Source organism: Capricornis sumatraensis, chromosome 15 (genome assembly GCF_032405125.1).
Source record: "Capricornis sumatraensis isolate serow.1 chromosome 15, serow.2, whole genome shotgun sequence".
Lineage (NCBI taxonomy): Eukaryota > Metazoa > Chordata > Mammalia > Artiodactyla > Bovidae > Capricornis > Capricornis sumatraensis.
The window spans coordinates 82,674,544-82,691,250 of NC_091083.1; the positions used below are offsets into that span (position 1 = coordinate 82,674,544).

At 53.1% G+C, this 16,707-nt stretch overlaps 1 protein-coding gene across 2 annotated transcripts in view; it reads right to left on the minus strand.

Annotated features, from left to right (window-relative positions):
• Positions 1 to 635: 635 nt before the first annotated feature.
• Positions 636 to 16,707, minus strand: part of ATP9A (ATPase phospholipid transporting 9A (putative)) — a 124,737-nt gene continuing 108,665 nt past the window's right edge. For both annotated transcript variants that reach the window (XM_068986694.1, XM_068986695.1), the window contains exons 20-28: positions 15,518 to 15,607; positions 15,289 to 15,433; positions 14,301 to 14,365; positions 11,521 to 11,676; positions 7,249 to 7,313; positions 5,794 to 5,902; positions 4,952 to 5,009; positions 2,410 to 2,613; positions 636 to 1,145 (exon numbers count right to left, since the gene is read on the minus strand). In XM_068986694.1, coding sequence (XP_068842795.1) covers positions 1,009 to 1,145; positions 2,410 to 2,613; positions 4,952 to 5,009; positions 5,794 to 5,902; positions 7,249 to 7,313; positions 11,521 to 11,676; positions 14,301 to 14,365; positions 15,289 to 15,433; positions 15,518 to 15,607 — 1,029 coding nt within the window. In that variant the 3' untranslated portion in view covers positions 636 to 1,008. The remainder of the gene's footprint in view (positions 1,146 to 2,409; positions 2,614 to 4,951; positions 5,010 to 5,793; positions 5,903 to 7,248; positions 7,314 to 11,520; positions 11,677 to 14,300; positions 14,366 to 15,288; positions 15,434 to 15,517; positions 15,608 to 16,707) is intronic.

Consider the following 16,707-nt stretch of genomic DNA (forward strand, 5'->3'; position numbering starts at 1 on the left):
AAGCTCCTCACTCAGAGCTGCCACTGATGACCCACAACACGCTAAAACATGGCCCCCCCTGTCGCTGCGTCCTCAGCAATTCCTCCGAACCGGAAACAGACTCCTGTGGACGTCAAGACCCCCATCCTTGACCTTTCCACCTTGGACTCGGAGGGCCTGAGCCACACGTGTGACGTGGTCTAAGGAATTAGCTGAGTGTCTTGTCACACTGTCGGCATGTGGAGGGGCCACCCAGTGGCACGCTTCCTGCTGAAAAAGAGAAAAGTCCCAGGGTGTCCTCAGATAGCCACTGGGTTTGTAATTATTACCAGGTCCAAACGAAGCAAGATAACACCTTTGAAATTCTTTTACGAGGTGGTAGGTGACGTTAACGTGAACGCCGGGGCTGTAGACGCTGAGCTGGGGGAAGGATAACGTGCCTCTCTCACTCCCTTCTCATGGCTTTTTTGTAATTCCAGGAATCCAGCGCCGTTTCGACAACCCAGGCTGCCTTAGAAAGGATATTTAGCGTTTCAAAACTAAGATTACCGTCTGCTTAACTTTTTTAACCAAACAGTACCGTCTTTTCCCCAAAACCAACACCAGGAGCTCTATCTTTCTCTGAAACCAGTTTTTTAAAGGGCAGAAAGATGTAACAAGTGCACACACATTGGGATGGTTTAAAACAACGAGAAACCCTCTATGGTTTTCAACTGGACAGAAACTTTTAGCACAGGACAATGAAATTCAAGTCGTAAGGAAGCCTGCACAGCGACACACGCGCCAACCTCTGGGCTGGGCCACGGGGTTTCAGAGTCACGTTCAGTCCTCCGTGAACCGCCAGGGGCTCAGACAGGCCCGCAGGGGCCCTCGGGTGCCTGCCTCCCGCGTGTGCCAGGCCGGGGCTCTGCAGAAGCCCAGAGCCTCGGCGGCGGGCCTACACAGTCCCTGGGCGGTGGTCAACAGGAAGCAGCTTGGACTCTGCACGCCAGGCGTGTGCGCAGCCCGGGGTCCCCTCCCGCACTCGGCCTAGGACGTGAGCTTCGAGTAGCTGGGAGGCGAGAACCGTCGTCGCAGGTACTTGAGGACGTAGAGGGGCAGACAGCTGACCAGGGTGATGACGGACACTTTCCACAGGAAGGACAGCGTGGCAATGAAGTACACGTCTGCGGGGAGACAGAGCACAGCGGTGGGCGGGGGCGGGGGGGTGGCGTCCGGCCGGCGGCCCAACAGCTGCGCTCCCCTCCTCCCTCTGACCTGCTTCTGCAGCTTCCGGATCTTCCGTGAAATGCTACTTTCAACAACTGGGAAAAGAAAACTATGGCATGGGGTGGGAGGGGGGAACCCTTCCAGGTGTTTTTGATTTGGAATCTGACAGCTGGAGGTTTTTCTTTCTAAACCTGGCAGAAAGGGAGGCTCGAATACATGGTTCTGCTTCCGAGCGGCTTTTTGCCTTCATCTTGGCGACAGTCACAGACGCCGGAGCCAGGTCTGAGGGCAGAACAAGGGGGTGGAGACCCCTGGTCAGGACGAGCATGACCTTGGGCGGGGGGGCGCTGGCATGAGATCCCCTCCTGGCTCCAGGACAGTCGTCCCTGCGGTTAGGTGGTTCTTTGCGAGAGGAGCGACAGCTAGTGAGTACCAGCAGAACTGGGGGCATCTCCCCTGCCTCTTGAGCAGAAGCTGGGGAGACGCAGTGGGCACTGAGTAACCACCTAAGTGCCACGCTGAAGGCCCCACCCATGGGCTGCTTGCCCAGTCCTAGGGCAGGTCCACGTCTAAAGCGACGAGCGAAGCTCCTGGGGGCAGGCTTGTCTGGCAAGCCTCTGTGACTCCCCGGAGTCAAGCCGCTGAAGTGCACACAAACCCATTCAGGGAGGCTTTTCAAGCAAGTGTGAAGCTGTTCTAAGACTTCATCTTCCGTGGGAATGCTGCTGTATTGAACTATTAAGGAGCAGTTTGCTGATAAACAAGAGGCAGGATGGAAGATGCCTCTGCAATAAGGCAGAGCTTCTCAAGCCAAGAGTCGTGTTACGTCCTGCTGACGGTCCCTTACTCTCCAGCAAGCCTGACTTGGCTCACCAGCTCCGCAGCTCCACAGAGCCCAGCACGGTGACCAGCTCCCTGGAGAAAGCCCAACAGGTCCTCGCATTAAACAAATCCCCTTCTAAGCAAGCGGGCACGGGGCGTGGTTTAAAGACCACACTCAGCACTGAGATCACGCCCACTGGCCTCAGTTCCAGGAGGCCGACTGTCAACAGTGCCTTGCTCCACGGGACGCCAGTGAGACAAGGAGGGCTGCTGAGTGCAAAGGCCTGCTGGACACAGGACCCAGCCCACGAGGGGCCCGCCTCCCTCCCAAGCTGAGGCCCCCGGGCCCGCTGGGCAGGCTGTGTGTGTGCCCCAGACGGGGGCGGGCGGGGCCCTTACCAATGAACTCGTGCAGGAACACGAGAGAGGCGATGTAGCAGGCCAGGCTGAGCAGCTCGGCCACCGTCATCAGCCAGTGCCAGCTCTGGATGGTCAGGGCCACCATGAGCAGCTCCGTGAGGATGAGCGACGTGAAGGAGATGGCCACGATGTGCACGAACTCCGACTCGAACAGCAGCAGCGCCCCGTACATGATGGTGCTCCCTGCAGGGGGTCCACGGGAGGGGTCCGCGTGGGGAGGGGGTCCGTGTGGGACGGGGTCTGCATGGGGGGGTTCCGCGTGGGGAGGGGGGTCCGCGGCGGGGTGAGGTGTCCACGTGGGGAGAGGGTCCACGTAGGGGGGTCCACGGGGGGAGTTTGCGTGGGGGTCCACAGGGGGGGTCCGCGTGGGGGGGGTCCGTATGGGGAGGGGTCCACGTGGGGGGAGGTCCGCATGGGGGGGGGGTGCGCGTGGGGAGGGGGTCCGCGTGGGGGGGGGTCCGTATGGGGAGGGGTCCACGTGGGGGGAGGTCCGCATGGGGGGGGTGCGCGTGGGGAGGGGGTCTGCGTGGGGAGGGGCCCGCAGCCCCGCTGCTGGGCGCCGATGCCCCCCATTCCCCCAGGACACAGCCTGCTCGCCCACACCTGACCTCGCTCCTCTGCATTTAGACATGAAAGGTACCATTTGGTCAAGGATGGTAATGAGAAGCCTTCAGGAGGTTTGAAAGGCAGCCAGCAGATCCTAGTTCTCCTATGTTCTTTTTTTTCCTTTTAAATTTTTTGGCCACGCTGGGCAGCGTGTGGGGTCTTAGTTGCCCAACCAGGGATCACATGGAGGCATGAGGTTGAACTGCTGGACAGCCAGGGAACTCCCTAGCTCTGCTACACGCCTTCTGACTTATATACAATTGAGAGTTGATCTCCGGGAGGGAAAGGAAAAAATAGACGGGAAAGACAGGAAAAGAGGCAGAAGGAGGAGGTAACTATCTGGATTGGGGGGAACAAGAGACAGAGGTTTCTGTATTTTATTTGAAATGACAGACATGGCCAGCCACTGAAGAACACAGTAGGGGCTCTGAAGTGGTCGTGCTCACAGAGACACAGCGGGGAACAGTGACTAGGAAGGAGCTGCGGGGAGGAAGGGAAAGGCGCGCTTGCTGCTGGACGGATACACAAGTTTCCGTTCTCAAAGCCGAGCAGGTTCTGCAGATACACTGAACGCTACTGAGCTGGGCACTTCAGAAGAGTTATGACGGTAAACGACGTGTTTTGTCTCTTCTACCTCCCACCCACCCCCGAAAAACATGCACAAAATAAACAGGCAGCTAAGAGACACTCGAAAAATCCTGCACCCGTGCTGAGAAGAGAAAGGGAGCTGGGGGAGAGTCTAGATAAGCACCTTTTCATCCAGAAGTGCAGGAACTGAATAGACAATGTCTCATGTTGATCACACACACTAGCTATGTGAGGTCATTGGTTACAAGCAGGGCCAGGAGACGGAAGCCCCGAAACTCAGGTGAGTCTATCACAACAGAGCTGGGGGTGGAGGGCGTGCAGCAAAGCGCCACTGCTTGTTGCTATGAACTTTCACGCTGGCTCTGCTTTCTTCAACCAGACACACATGTCACTCTGCTACACCTATCCGAAAAGACCCCTTCAGACTGTTCTAGTGACAGGGTAGCCCCCCCAACAAATCCAATGGTCGCTACACTTCTTACCTACACATCACCTCATCAGTAAAAATCACTAAGCATGAATCCCTAACGGACAATATGTATTTGTGAACTATCCATGTGTACCTGTGCAGACAGACATAGAAAGCAGGCCCACTGTACAAATACATCAGCTACATTACACACCAGTAAAGAGAAATTCTAAACAGAGTGAGAAAAAAGTATACACAAAGAGGGCTTGATATTTCCTGTCCATATTCCAGTAAATCAGCTTACAAAGCCTCTAGTCGGAGGGACCCTCTCTGGAGCCCACGGAAGTAAATCCGTTGTTCAAAAACTAGAGCTGGACCTCAGAAAACAAGGACATCCCAGAAAGCAAGCATTTGTTGGTTACAGTGACTCCAACACCCCAGCAAGCTCTGATGAGTATTAGTTACGTTTTTCTCTGGGCTTCCCTGGGGGTTCAGGCGGTAAAGAACCTGCGTGCAACGCAGGAGACGCGGGTTCGATCCCTGGGTCGGGAAGATCCCCAGGAGAAGGGAATGGCAGCCCGCTCCAGGATTCTTGCCTGGAAAATCCCATGGACAGAGGAGCCTGGCGGGCTACAGTCCACGGGGTCACAAAGAGTGGGACACGACCGAGTGACTAGCACTTTCTCTGATTTTGCCTCAGTGCAGCTGGCAGCACCACGTCACACGTGTGACTCTGGGCCCCACAACTGCGTCCTCAGGACTTGCAGAGGGGGCTTCCGGGGGCCCAATGCCACGCTCCTGACTGCTGTCTCAAGATTCTAGCTGTTTCTCTTCCTGTTCTACAGACACAGCACAGGAAATGTGACCCTCAGGCCAAGGCCAGAGCACAAGACAGCCGGTGGTTTCGCCCGTCCTTACCTTGATAGATGCTGATCAACACCCATATCAAGAACGTCTTGTAAGACAGCGGCCGTCCCTGAGCGAGAGAGGAGGAGACGGAGTGGGTCAGCAGGCAGGGCTCGGCCAGGGCGCCAGGCGCCTTCAGACGCCCCTGTGCCAGCCAGACAAGACAATCTGCCTGTTTTCATCGGAACAGTGGCTCACACACGTCCAAATACATTAGAGAAATGACATTTTTTTTTAAGAGAAGTGATTTTAGATAAAATAAGGCTGCTCCTTATTAAAAATTCCTTGAGGACAAAAAAATGCAATTACAAACACACAGGTTTTTCCGGACGGTACATAGGAGCATTTCCAGGGGCACAAGGAGCAGCTGCAGGACAGAACCGTTGGGGCGTGTAAAAAGGTGTGAGGAGGTTTGTTTCCTATTGACCTATCAGCGTTACGGTTTAACAGTCTTTACGTGGGCATACAACAGTTTAAGAAAAATGATAAGCCCCTACGCCTTCCTCTCAAAAGTAAGAAAGCCATCAGTTCAAGTGTGTTCACATCAGACTTGGAGTGTCCATGTGAAATACGTTACAAGAAGCGGAAAGGTGAGGTCTTTGAACAATTTGAGTAGAGTCTATACTCTACCTTTTGCTGACAGGGTGAGAAAAGGTCTAAGAAATGTATCATAAAAATAAAGACGTGACCATAGCCACAGAATAGCTTTGTGGGTTAAGGCAGAAAACATCTGCCTATATAAGGCAAACAGGCTGCATTAAATACATGTTAATTTATAATTTAAATAAAGCAGCAGGGAATGTGGGAAGAGGGGTAACGGGGCTGGAGGAGGAGCCGGCAGGCGCTCGGGGAACCTTGAGCAGGTCTTTGTACAGCTCGGGGTACAGCATGGCCACTTCCGACTTGACGTCTTTGTCCAGAACCAGAGAAAACACAGGGAACATGGTGTAGATGGTGGAGTACCTGCGAGAAAGAAGACCCCTCAGCGGAGAGCCAGCCAGGCGCCCCCGCCGCTGGAGACCAGCTTCCACCGCTTCACTGAACAACCGTGCACGCAGCGCCTGGGGGACGCAGGGCCGGTGTGAAGCCCTGGAGATGCGAGATGCAAGGCAGACAAAATCGCCTGCCTTCAGGGAGCGCCCGTGCTGGGAGTCAAAAACCAAACCCAGTAAACCGTGCTGTGTGCTGGAGGTAGGGTGCCGAGCAGGGAAACACGAGGGGGAGGAGGGAACAAGACACGGGGTGAGATGGTGCGACTCCAGAGAAGGTGGACGGGAGATGAGACGGTTGAGGAAACGCCCACAAGAGGAGAGGGGCGGCCGTGTCGGTGTCCGGGGAGGAGCCTCCCGGGCGGACACAGCGGCAAGGGCAGAGGCCCCGAGGTGGAAGTGTGTCTGTCCTGTGAAAAGGGCAGCGAGGCAGCCCACGTGGCCGGAGCCGCGCAGGTGGGGGGACGCGAGCAGATGAAACCCGAGGGGAGGGGGACCAGGTCCCAGGGAGGCACGTGGAGCCTAAAGCCCTGGCTCTGTTCTGGCAGGTTCCGCCACGGTTCCAGGACCTGACAAAGGGCAGGCCGTTTTCCCAGTTAGAAGCAGGCAGAACCCCAGGGCCAGTTCTCAGGCTGAGCGTCAGAAGATGTACTTTGTAAGACGGCCCTGGGGGCAGCGGGTCCCTCTGTGCCTCCCGCCTTGGGAACCAGCCGCCCTACCAGCATCTATACGGGCCGGGGGGAAACCAGACTCCACCTCCCTGGGTGACTCAGAGACCAGCACATCCTCTGCAAAGGTCAAAAGGAACGCCACAAATTCCAGGTCAGGAACAGGGGTGGATGTGACGGCAGCAACCGTCCAAGGGACAGCACAGGGCACGGCACGGGCTCTCCCAAGGGTGCGTGCCCCCGGGAGCGGGGCTCTGGCTGCCTCAGAGACTCACCGCAGGCGCTCGCTGCAGGCGGCCATGGCAACGAGGGTCCTTCCCAGATCCCCTCTCTCCGCTTTTCCTAAGACCCCTCAAGGACTTCAGTTTTGCCTGGTTGCCAATTATCTGATAACCTCAGGCTCTCGCAGGCCAGCGCGGTTCAGTCATCAGGTACAGGGGGACCACAGACAGAGTGGACTCGGCCTCTGCACCCTGGTTACGAGCTGACCAGTTCAAAACCACATTAACTCCAGAAGGCTCTAAGCCAGACTGCCAGACCAGCCTTGACTTGGGGACCGCGGCGTCTTTAGCACAATGCTTCTTCCTCCTTCTGTGGTGGTTTAGGGGTTTATTATTTATTAAAAATTAATACTTTGCCTGGACTTTCTTACCCAATGATGAGGAATCCTTGATAGAGTGGGACGGAGGCAAAGTAAAACACGGAGGAAAACACAGCCTGTGCCAAGGAGAAAAAAGGACATTACCAAAAACTGTAAGCAAAGCGCCTGTGTCTGTATTATAAACACAGCATCAACACTCACACAGCGCTTACTTTACACCTGCCTGTTACAGTGCTTCAAGTATATTCGCTCATTTAATTCCTACAGCAACCCTACAAAGGAGGTGTTGCTATCATTGTACCCACTGTACAGATGAGGGGAGTGAGGCGCAGAGTTTCAGTGACTTGCCCAACATAGCAGAGCTTGTAAGGGACAGAGCCAGGAGTCACGTCAGAGGGCTTAGCTCCAGGGTCCAGCTCCTCTGTAAGCATTTATTAACTTACACACAAGCCAGACCTGGGAATACCTTGCATCTGATCTCGGTGAGTCTCCATAACAACCCACGAGATCACATCCTAATACCGCCTACATCATAGAAGGGGAAAGTGAGCAGGTAAATGGCCCTGCAGGATTCAAGCCCTGCTCTGTCCCCAGAACCCACACGGTTCTGGAACCCCAGCGGCTCAAAATCACCTCCTCTCTGGGTGTACAACCGATAAACAAGCTGGCGTACGCGTGGAAAGAGACACAGAAAAATCTCCTCCACCCTACGGATATGTACCAGTTACCCTGGAGGGTGGGATCCAGAGAAGGCTTCCCTTCTCATATTACACGTTGTACTTTTCTTGGAAATTTCTACGACGAGCCCTAACCTACTACTTTTGCAATCAGACAAAAGCGATAGAGATATTTACCAGCCCCTGCTGCCTGATTTGGAAAATGTTAGCAGTGAAAAACTGACTGGGAGATGAAACCAGGCTTGACGCTCTGTCACCTCCTTCTCTGAACACCTACTGACCTCGACAGAAGCAGTGACCGCTAAGCTAATCAGTACAAAACCTACCGGAGGCCAGGGGCAGCTGTTGCCTGAAGGATTTTAAAACCTGAACACGGAAGAAAATCACTGTGGACAGTGACTGCAGCCATGACATTAAGAGATGCTTGCTCCTTAGAAGAAAAGCTATGACCAACCTAGACAGCATATTAAAAAGCAGAGACATCACTTTGCCAACAAAGGTCTGTCTAATCAAAGCTATGGTTTTTCCAGTGGTCATGTACAGATGTGAGAAGGGAAACTGAAGTCGCTCAGTCGTGTCCAACTCTTCGTGACCCCATGGACTGCAGCCTACCAGGCTCCTCCGTCCATGGGATTTTCCAAGCAAGAGTACTGGAGTGGGGTGCCGTTGCCTTCTCCAACAGATGTGAGAACTGGAGTATAAAGAAGACTGAGCACCAAAGAATTGATGCTTTTGAATTGTGGTGCTGAAGAAGACTCTTGAGAGACCCTTGGACAGCAACGAGATCCAACCAGTCCATCCTAAAGGAGATCAACCCTGAATATTCACTGCAAGGACTGATACTGACGTTGAAGCTCCAGTACTGATGCGAAGAGATGACTCACTGGAGAAGATCCTGATGCCGGGAAAGATTGAGGGCAGGAAGAGAAGGGGACGACAGAGGATGAGATGGCTGAGTGTCATCACCGACTCGATGGCCATGAGTTTGAGCAAGCTCCAGGAGATAGTGAAGGATAAGGAAGCCTGGCGTGCTGCAGCCCATGAGGTTCAAAGAGTCAGACACGACTGAGCGGCCGAACAACAAATGGAAGGAAAGGCTGGGCCAGCCTAATGGCTAGAAAGAGTGTGGAACCAGAGACCTGTCCCCCTCATTGCCTGTCGTGGGCCTTGGCTTGGTACAGAGCTCAGGATGCAGGTGGCGCCGAGGCCCATGGTCACGGGCAGCCTGGCCCTGCCCTGGTTGTGTCTTCGGAACTGAAAGGTGAAAGCCCCCTTTCAAATGACTTTTCACACAGGCTGCTGCCCAGGAAGGAGGATTGTAAAAAGGTCAAGAATCCTGGTGTTCAGTTTTGGAAATCAGTCAGGAACCTCTTCCTCTAAATGGGCCAGACTGACGATAACACCTTCACCCTGGAAACAGCAGTGTGGAAAATAAACGTGCCATATCTTCATCTATTTCAGAGGCCACTGTCAAGGCGCAACTCTAAGGGGACTCTCTCAGCCAGTTACTTTTGGCACAGTGGACAGGGTTAAGGGGTTTTTTACTGGGGATGAGGGAGTCGTTGGTTTGTTTTTTCCCTCGATAGCACAAAGAACAATTCCTCACGCTAAAATTGTTTTTTTCTGAATCTATGTCTATGGTAACATACGGGCATTACAGAAGTAAATTCATCCAGGCCAGCTTGTGTGTGTTTGCCTGAGAATGAGCTGATTAATCTCCCAGTGATTAAAACCATGACATTATCCTGTCCAACTGATGAGCTTACATAACATAAAAGTACAGATGTGGTCTGATGAACCACGGCATCTGTTAGCATTTTAATCGTGTTGATGAAAATCACTTTAAAGCTCCTTCACTCATAAATGCAATAGATATTGAAAACAGAACCGCCCCCAGCCCACCCCCGCAGATGCACAGACGAGCCAGGGGAGGGGGAATCCTCCTGAAGGCAGGGTGTCTTTCGCATACGATTAAACAGCTTCCCCACACATTAAAACAACACCTTAACCTAGAATGGTCAAATTCAGAGAGTCATAAAGTGCACTGGTAGATTCTAGGGGCTGGGAGGAGGAATGGGGAGCTGGTGTTTAATGGGCAGAGTTTCAGCTTAGAAAAGTGAGAGATTCAGGAGATGGACGATGGTGAGAATCACACAGCCTTGTGAACGCTGTACGCAACGCCGCTGCAGTGCGCACTTACGTGTGGTCTAGACGACGTTGTACATTATGTGACTTTTACCACAATAAAAAAGTAAAAGGATAAAACCTCACCTTAGCTTTACACATTAGCCTGTTTTGCTTTTATTTATGATGTAAGGATGCCTTCAGCACTTGATGCCTTAATAAAACTCTCTGCTTCTCAAAGTAGCCCTCTCTGCGGGGTCAGGGCCAAGACCCTTGAACAGAGTGATGCCCCCTTGACAGGTGGAAAGACTGAAGCCCAGAGTGGTAATGTGACTTGCTCAAAGTCTCAGAGACACCTGGGGATACGGGTCCAAGATGAACCATTCCTAAGTTCTCACCACTTAACTGGGGCTCTTTTTCACCTAAATGCCCAAGGAAGAAAATCAGCCAATAGAGGTTCAACACCCAAAATGTTTTCTTTCCCTGCTTTGAGCCTCCTCCGTACCACGACTTCACTGCCACGGCCCAGTGATAGACTATGAAGGAGCTGGGGGGACAGAAGATGGGAAGATACCTTATACATTCTGGAATCCTTTGTGAAAAAGCAAGATGCTACTCTTTGGGTCTGACCCCTGGGTCAGGAAGATCCCCTGAAGGAAGAAATGGCAACCCAGTACAGTGTTCTAGCCTGGAGAATTCCAACGGACAGAGGAGCCTGATAGGCTACAGTCCATGGCGTCACAAAGAGTCGGACACGACTGCGTGATGAACACTTTCAACTCCCCGAGAGGACGGACAACTGGGATGAGCACGCTGGACCCCTAGCCTGGCTGCGCTGGAGGCAGAGCTGAGGTGCACTGGGCTGTCCCACTCTCACTGAGTGCCCCCTTAGGTGGAGGCAACATATGCCCCCCAGAATGGAAGGCAGAGGGGAGACCTGGAGTAACAGGGCAGGCACCAGGGCCCCCTGCCTGGGTGGACTAAATCCCTGAAGGATACTGTGCCAATTCCTCGCCCTCACTGAGCCTCAGCTTCCCCATCTGTAGAATGGGCACAGACTACAGTGAAGACTGCAGGTGCCCCTGCTTTGTGAACACTTAACCTGCTGCCCAGGGTACAGGACGCTCTCAAAAAAGGCACACTGTTTGTCTGGGGCTGCTCTCTGTCGGTCCTCGATTCTGCATGTGGAAAACTCTGTGCTGGAATATTCATTTGGCGTTTACCTCTGCGTCCTTCTCTCTGGCAAACTAAGGATGACAACTCACCCCGATACACGAACCCAAGTCACCTACACCACTGTCCATCTCGTGCCCCGGCCAGGCCCCACCGTTGACGCTCTGCAGAGCAAGCCCAGCCTTGGCCCCCACACAGGAGGGCTCCAGGCAGGTGCTCCGAGCTCTTTTGGAGTTGCGGGGGGAGTGGTGCAGGAGAGGAGGGTTGGAACTGGCCTGGCGGGGTCACCGTTCCAAAGCTGCTTCTCAGGCACTCTCCATAGCAGCCCCCCGCACGCCCGCGCACCCACCTGCATGGCGCTGATGCAGAGGCTCCTGTGGATGACGAACTGGCTGAGGGCGGCCGAGCGCTTGTAGCTGTTGCGGCCGTGCACCATGAGCAGGCGGCCGAGGTGCCGGAACTGAGTGATGGAGAAGTCGGCGGCCAGTGAAGCCTGCTTGCCCTCCTGGGACCGGAGGTCGACATCGGGCGCCATCAGGGGCACGGGAGGTCAAGGTAAACACATGTTTTTTTTTTTAGTTGAAAAAGCAAGAGGCTGGTAAGGAGATCTTTGAAGAACTTCAATAAAGAAATTCTTTGGTTTCCAGCTATACACAGTTGGTGGTCTGAGTCTAAATCTGATTTTAAAAGAGGAATTTATTTAAATAAAAAACATTCTAAAGCACAAATAGTCATAATTGGGAGGTCAAACAGATCTAGTATTAAGCCTTGGGGGTTAAGCCCAACCCATAATGGGAGTCAGGAACAAAGAATCATTCCAAGACAGGCAGTGAGCACTCAGCTCCCTTAAGAGTAAAACATATGGGGCGGGGGGGGGGGAGGCGATGCTCCTGATGGTACTAAATTGAACATTCCCAAACACAGCTTTGCACATTCACAGAACTGAAAACAATTTAGAGTGCAGCCACATTATGGGATTCTTTAAAGGCACGTGACAGATGCTATCAATGGGACAGATGGACATCACGGCCTCCTGGTGGTGAACAGGAAGGCACAAACTCCTCTTATGCGCCCCTTACAGCAAAAACACAGGACCATAAGCAAACCCACCCGTCCCACAGACGTCATGGGATTGTGCTCCAATTGCCTGAACGCTTCAAGAATCAACGTCCTGAAATACACCGCCTCTCCCACAAAACAGGCAGAGAGAACGGTTCTCCATTAGAGGAGAGCACACAGACGCGAAAGGCCCAAGTAAACGTGGTGTGCGAGCCTCCACTGCTGCCGGGATTTCTTTCTTAAACATTTTGGGGACCCCTGGAAATGAGACCATGATGGTGATGCTATTTTGCTTATGTAGAAAAATGCCCTCTTTCTTAAGAGATCCACCCTGAAGCACAGAGGGTAACATATCTGCAACTTACTTTCAGCTGATTGAGAGAGAGAGGGAAGAAGGAGAATGCGGCAAACACGAATAACTGGTAAATAATCAAAGCAAAGAGTAAACAGGTGCTCACTGTCCTAGCTCGAGTTTTCTGAAGGAGTTACATTTTTCAAAATAGAAAGTTCGAGGAAATATACAAAATGATGTATCTACATGTTCTGATGTATAAAGAAATCTAAGGTACGGCAGATTTAGGCAAGTTTCATTTTTAAAAAAACATAGTATAATGTTTTAAATGTTAAATTACACATGAGAATCATATACATGTGCGTGAGGTGTACGTATATAGGTGGTGGTTGTTTAGTCGCTAAGTCATGTCTGACTCCGCGACTCCGTGGACTGTAGCCTACCTGGCCCCTCTGTCCATGGGATTTCCCACGCAAGAACACTGGAGTGGGTTGCCATTTCCTCCTCCAGAGGCTCTTCCTGACCCAGAGATCGAACCTGCATCTCCTGCTTGGCAGGCAGATTCTTTACCACTGAGCCACCTAGGAATCCGATGTATATATGTGTGTGTCCATATAAATTATATACATCCCAATAACAAGTAGTATACACATAGACAAAAATTCTAGGAGAATAATCACTGTTACTAGTTTGATGCAGCTGTCTGAAAGAAAAAAAATGCTCTTTACCCATTTCTACATTGTTGTGGTTTTCTTACTGTGAGCACTTGTCACTTTTATACTCCAAAAAACAAAGGAAGCAGACTATAACTTTTAACAGAAGAGAAAATGTTCTCGTACTATACAGCATCGTGTCAAGAATTCCATCTATTAACCTCAACTGTGCCTTTTACAACCTGCATTAAAGGAATCATACAGATTTCAGACCTAACATCTTCTTCAAGGATCATTTAGCTCTGCAACTTCAAGCAACTGTCAACTGGATGAGAATCAGAAAACCAGGGGACAAAGGTGGAAAGGAAAAAAAACTTTTTTGGAAAATCCAGATGCATGAATGTATAGAGATGTATAAAGAAATATATATGACAGAATGCATATATGTCTATATATGACATATATGTCTATATATGATAGCATCTCTGGCCCTCCTTCAAGGCCTCCACACTCTCACTCCACACTCAGAGCTAACAACTGTGCGCTCAACTTTGTGGCCTATGGTCATCTCAAGTCACAAAGGACGGAGGGCAGGGCAAACGATTAGTGGAAGGCACACAGTTGACAGGGAAGGAAAAAGAAAGATGACTGTAACACACAACCTTTAAAAATCTGCAGCTGCCACAGCATTTTAGGGAGGAGCAAACCATGCTCCATTCTTCCATAATCCCTGAGAGACGACCCACAGTGTGAAACTAACGCTTTTACTAACAACACTCCCAGGGAAGCATTTGGAGTACATTCGCTGCACCCCAAGAATGCAGCAAAACACTAAAAAAGATTAGGTCTGGGCAAGCAAAGACTCAGCGTTTGTCTGTAAGATACCCGGACACCGATCTCTGACTTCCCGGTAGTAACACTAGGTAATTACCAGACGTGGTTCCTCGTGCTCTGTAATTCTAATCAACAATTTCCAGAAGCACCGAAGCTGCATCTCGGAGGGAAAGGGAAACCCCAGCTGGTGGAGCAGAGCGGCTCCCCTGTGACATCCTCACGACCACCACCTAATGCCCTAACGCTGACCCTGGGGCAGAAATCAGCGCACACGCCCCGATCCGTGCTCACCTTTCCCTCCACGCCCACGCCGCAGTCCGACTCCTGGATCATGCTGACGTCATTGCCGCCGTCGCCTGCGGGGTGCACAGACCAGACGGGAAGGTCAGCAAGGACGGACAGGCGAGAGACAGGACCGCGCTTTTCCCGGTCACTTTCCAGACTCGCCCACTGCTGCCTCCCGTCGCAGGCTAAGTTTCTGTTCTGTCCACTCAGTCTCTCCAACAGCCTGCGGAATCAGCTTCTTTTACAGGCAGAGGAGCTGAGAGTCAGAGGGACAGGGCAACTGGTCGAGGGGCCTGGCTGACTCACTGAGCAAGGGGGCTGTGTCCACGCCGCGTGGGGGTCTACAGCCCCTCGGGACCTGCCTCCGAGGGGTGGGGGTCCCAGCAGCAGCAGCAGCAGCAGCAGCGATGACAGGTGCTGCCCGGCTTACTGCAACGGCTGCAGGCGCCTCGTAAAGGCTACGGCCCTTCTGAATCCGCCCGGGCACCTCTCCAGGGAACCGCGGGTCCTGTCCCATTCTACCAATAAGGAGACCGGCTCCCGACGGGGAAACCAAGACCCCCGCGGACCCCCAGCTAGGGAAAGCCTGCAGACTGGAGCCAGACCCCTCTCCACAGGTAGTCTTCTTCACCCCCGGGGCTTTGCTGCGCTGGTATCACTAGTCAACAAGGCACAAACCGAGGAGGAAGGTCCTTCTGGATGCTTTCTCAGAGCAAAGTACTTGAAAATAATGGCGACAGAAACAGGGCCAAAGAGGGGAAGGGGTATCAGTGTCACGGCCTGGGTCAAGGGGCCTGGGAACCTGCAGCGCGCGGCCGTGGGGCCCCGCCCCCGAAGGTCGCCCGGCGCAGGCGCGGCGGGCCCGTCCCCCAAAGGTCACCAGGCGTCCCCTGGAGGGTCACGGGCAGCCGTGGGGCCCCGCCCCCGAAGGTCACCCGGCCCAGGCTTGGTGGGCCCGTCCCCCGCAGGTGAGCGGGCGCGGCCGCGGGCCTACCTACTGCGCAGGTCAGCCTCCCGGTGCGCTCCTGGAGCAGACGCACGATCTGCGCCTTCTGCGTGGGTGCGCAGCGGCAGCAGACCACGGCTGGGCACTGGCAGGCCAGCTCCATGAATTCGTACTCGTAGTACTTGAGGCACACCTGGCGGCAACGGGGGAGAGGGGCTGGGTCGGCCACGGTTCCCCCTCCGCCCGCACGGCAGCTCCCGGGGATCCCGGCGCCCACCTCCAGGGAGTCTCCGGAGATGACCAGCGCGCAGTCGTGCTTCCTGCGGAAGGCGTTCAGCTCCAGGTGCGCCTCGCCGCGGTTGGTCACCTGGAAGGGAAGACGGTGAAGGAGGCCTTGCGGTCTGAGCCGCTGGGAACAAGTGGCGACTTCCTGGGGCTCCCGTGAGGGCCAGGCCCCTGGCCTAGATCCCCACCCTCCCCTGCCACCAACCCCCGAGCCAGAGCAGACCCTGTTTGCTGTGACTGTGGGCATCAGGGCGTCTGCACACCAACCATCCCCTTGCCTTTCCCCCAGGAAGGCTGGGAGCCACATAATCAAGGGAAGAGCAAAAAGCCAGTGTCCTTTCATGCTGCGCCCGGCACCGTGCTAGGCAGTATTCCTGTACTTTCACCCCTTTATTTCTCACAAGGGCTCTTCCAGGCTCTACTGGTGCAAGGAAATGGACACAGGCACGATGTGTTAGCTTGGCTGGAGGAGCAAGGAAACGGACGCAGGGCATGATGTGTTAGCTTGGCTAAAGGAGCACAGCCTGTCCATTTCAGAGCCGGCGGCTGGCTTTTCCGTAAAGAATCAGGTGTTAAGCATGATACGCTCTGTGGACCACAGTCTGCCACAACCACCCCTCCGCCGCTACACTGCCAAAGCAGCCACAGACAATCCTAAACAGATGGGCAGATCTTGCATTTAAATAAAACTTTATTAAAAAAAAAAAAAAAACGGTGACCAGCACACAACCATAGTCTGCCAGAATCCTAGAGCATACAGTGTGTTCTCATTACGTCCAACAGTTATGTTCTGTGAAGCCGCTGCGAACGCTCAGTGATTGCTGAGCCACTGCTGCTGGGGGAGATCCAGGACTAGGCTCCTCTGAGCCTCTCGTCACTATATTTTTGTCCATCGGTCATTACAGAACCTTGATTTCTATGTGTCTCTGTTTAAAGACATCTTTGAAAATATATACTGCTGAAATAAGTCAGAGAAAGACAAATACTGCATGCTGTCCCTAATATGTGGAATCTGAAAAATGAAACGAATGACTATAAAGAGACAGATACAGAGAACACGCTAACTGTGAACAGGGAAGAGGAGGGGCAAGATGGGGTAAAGGATTAAAAGATACAAACAACTGTGTATAACGTAAATAAGCTACAGACTCTATTGTATAACACGGGGAATCTAGCCAATAT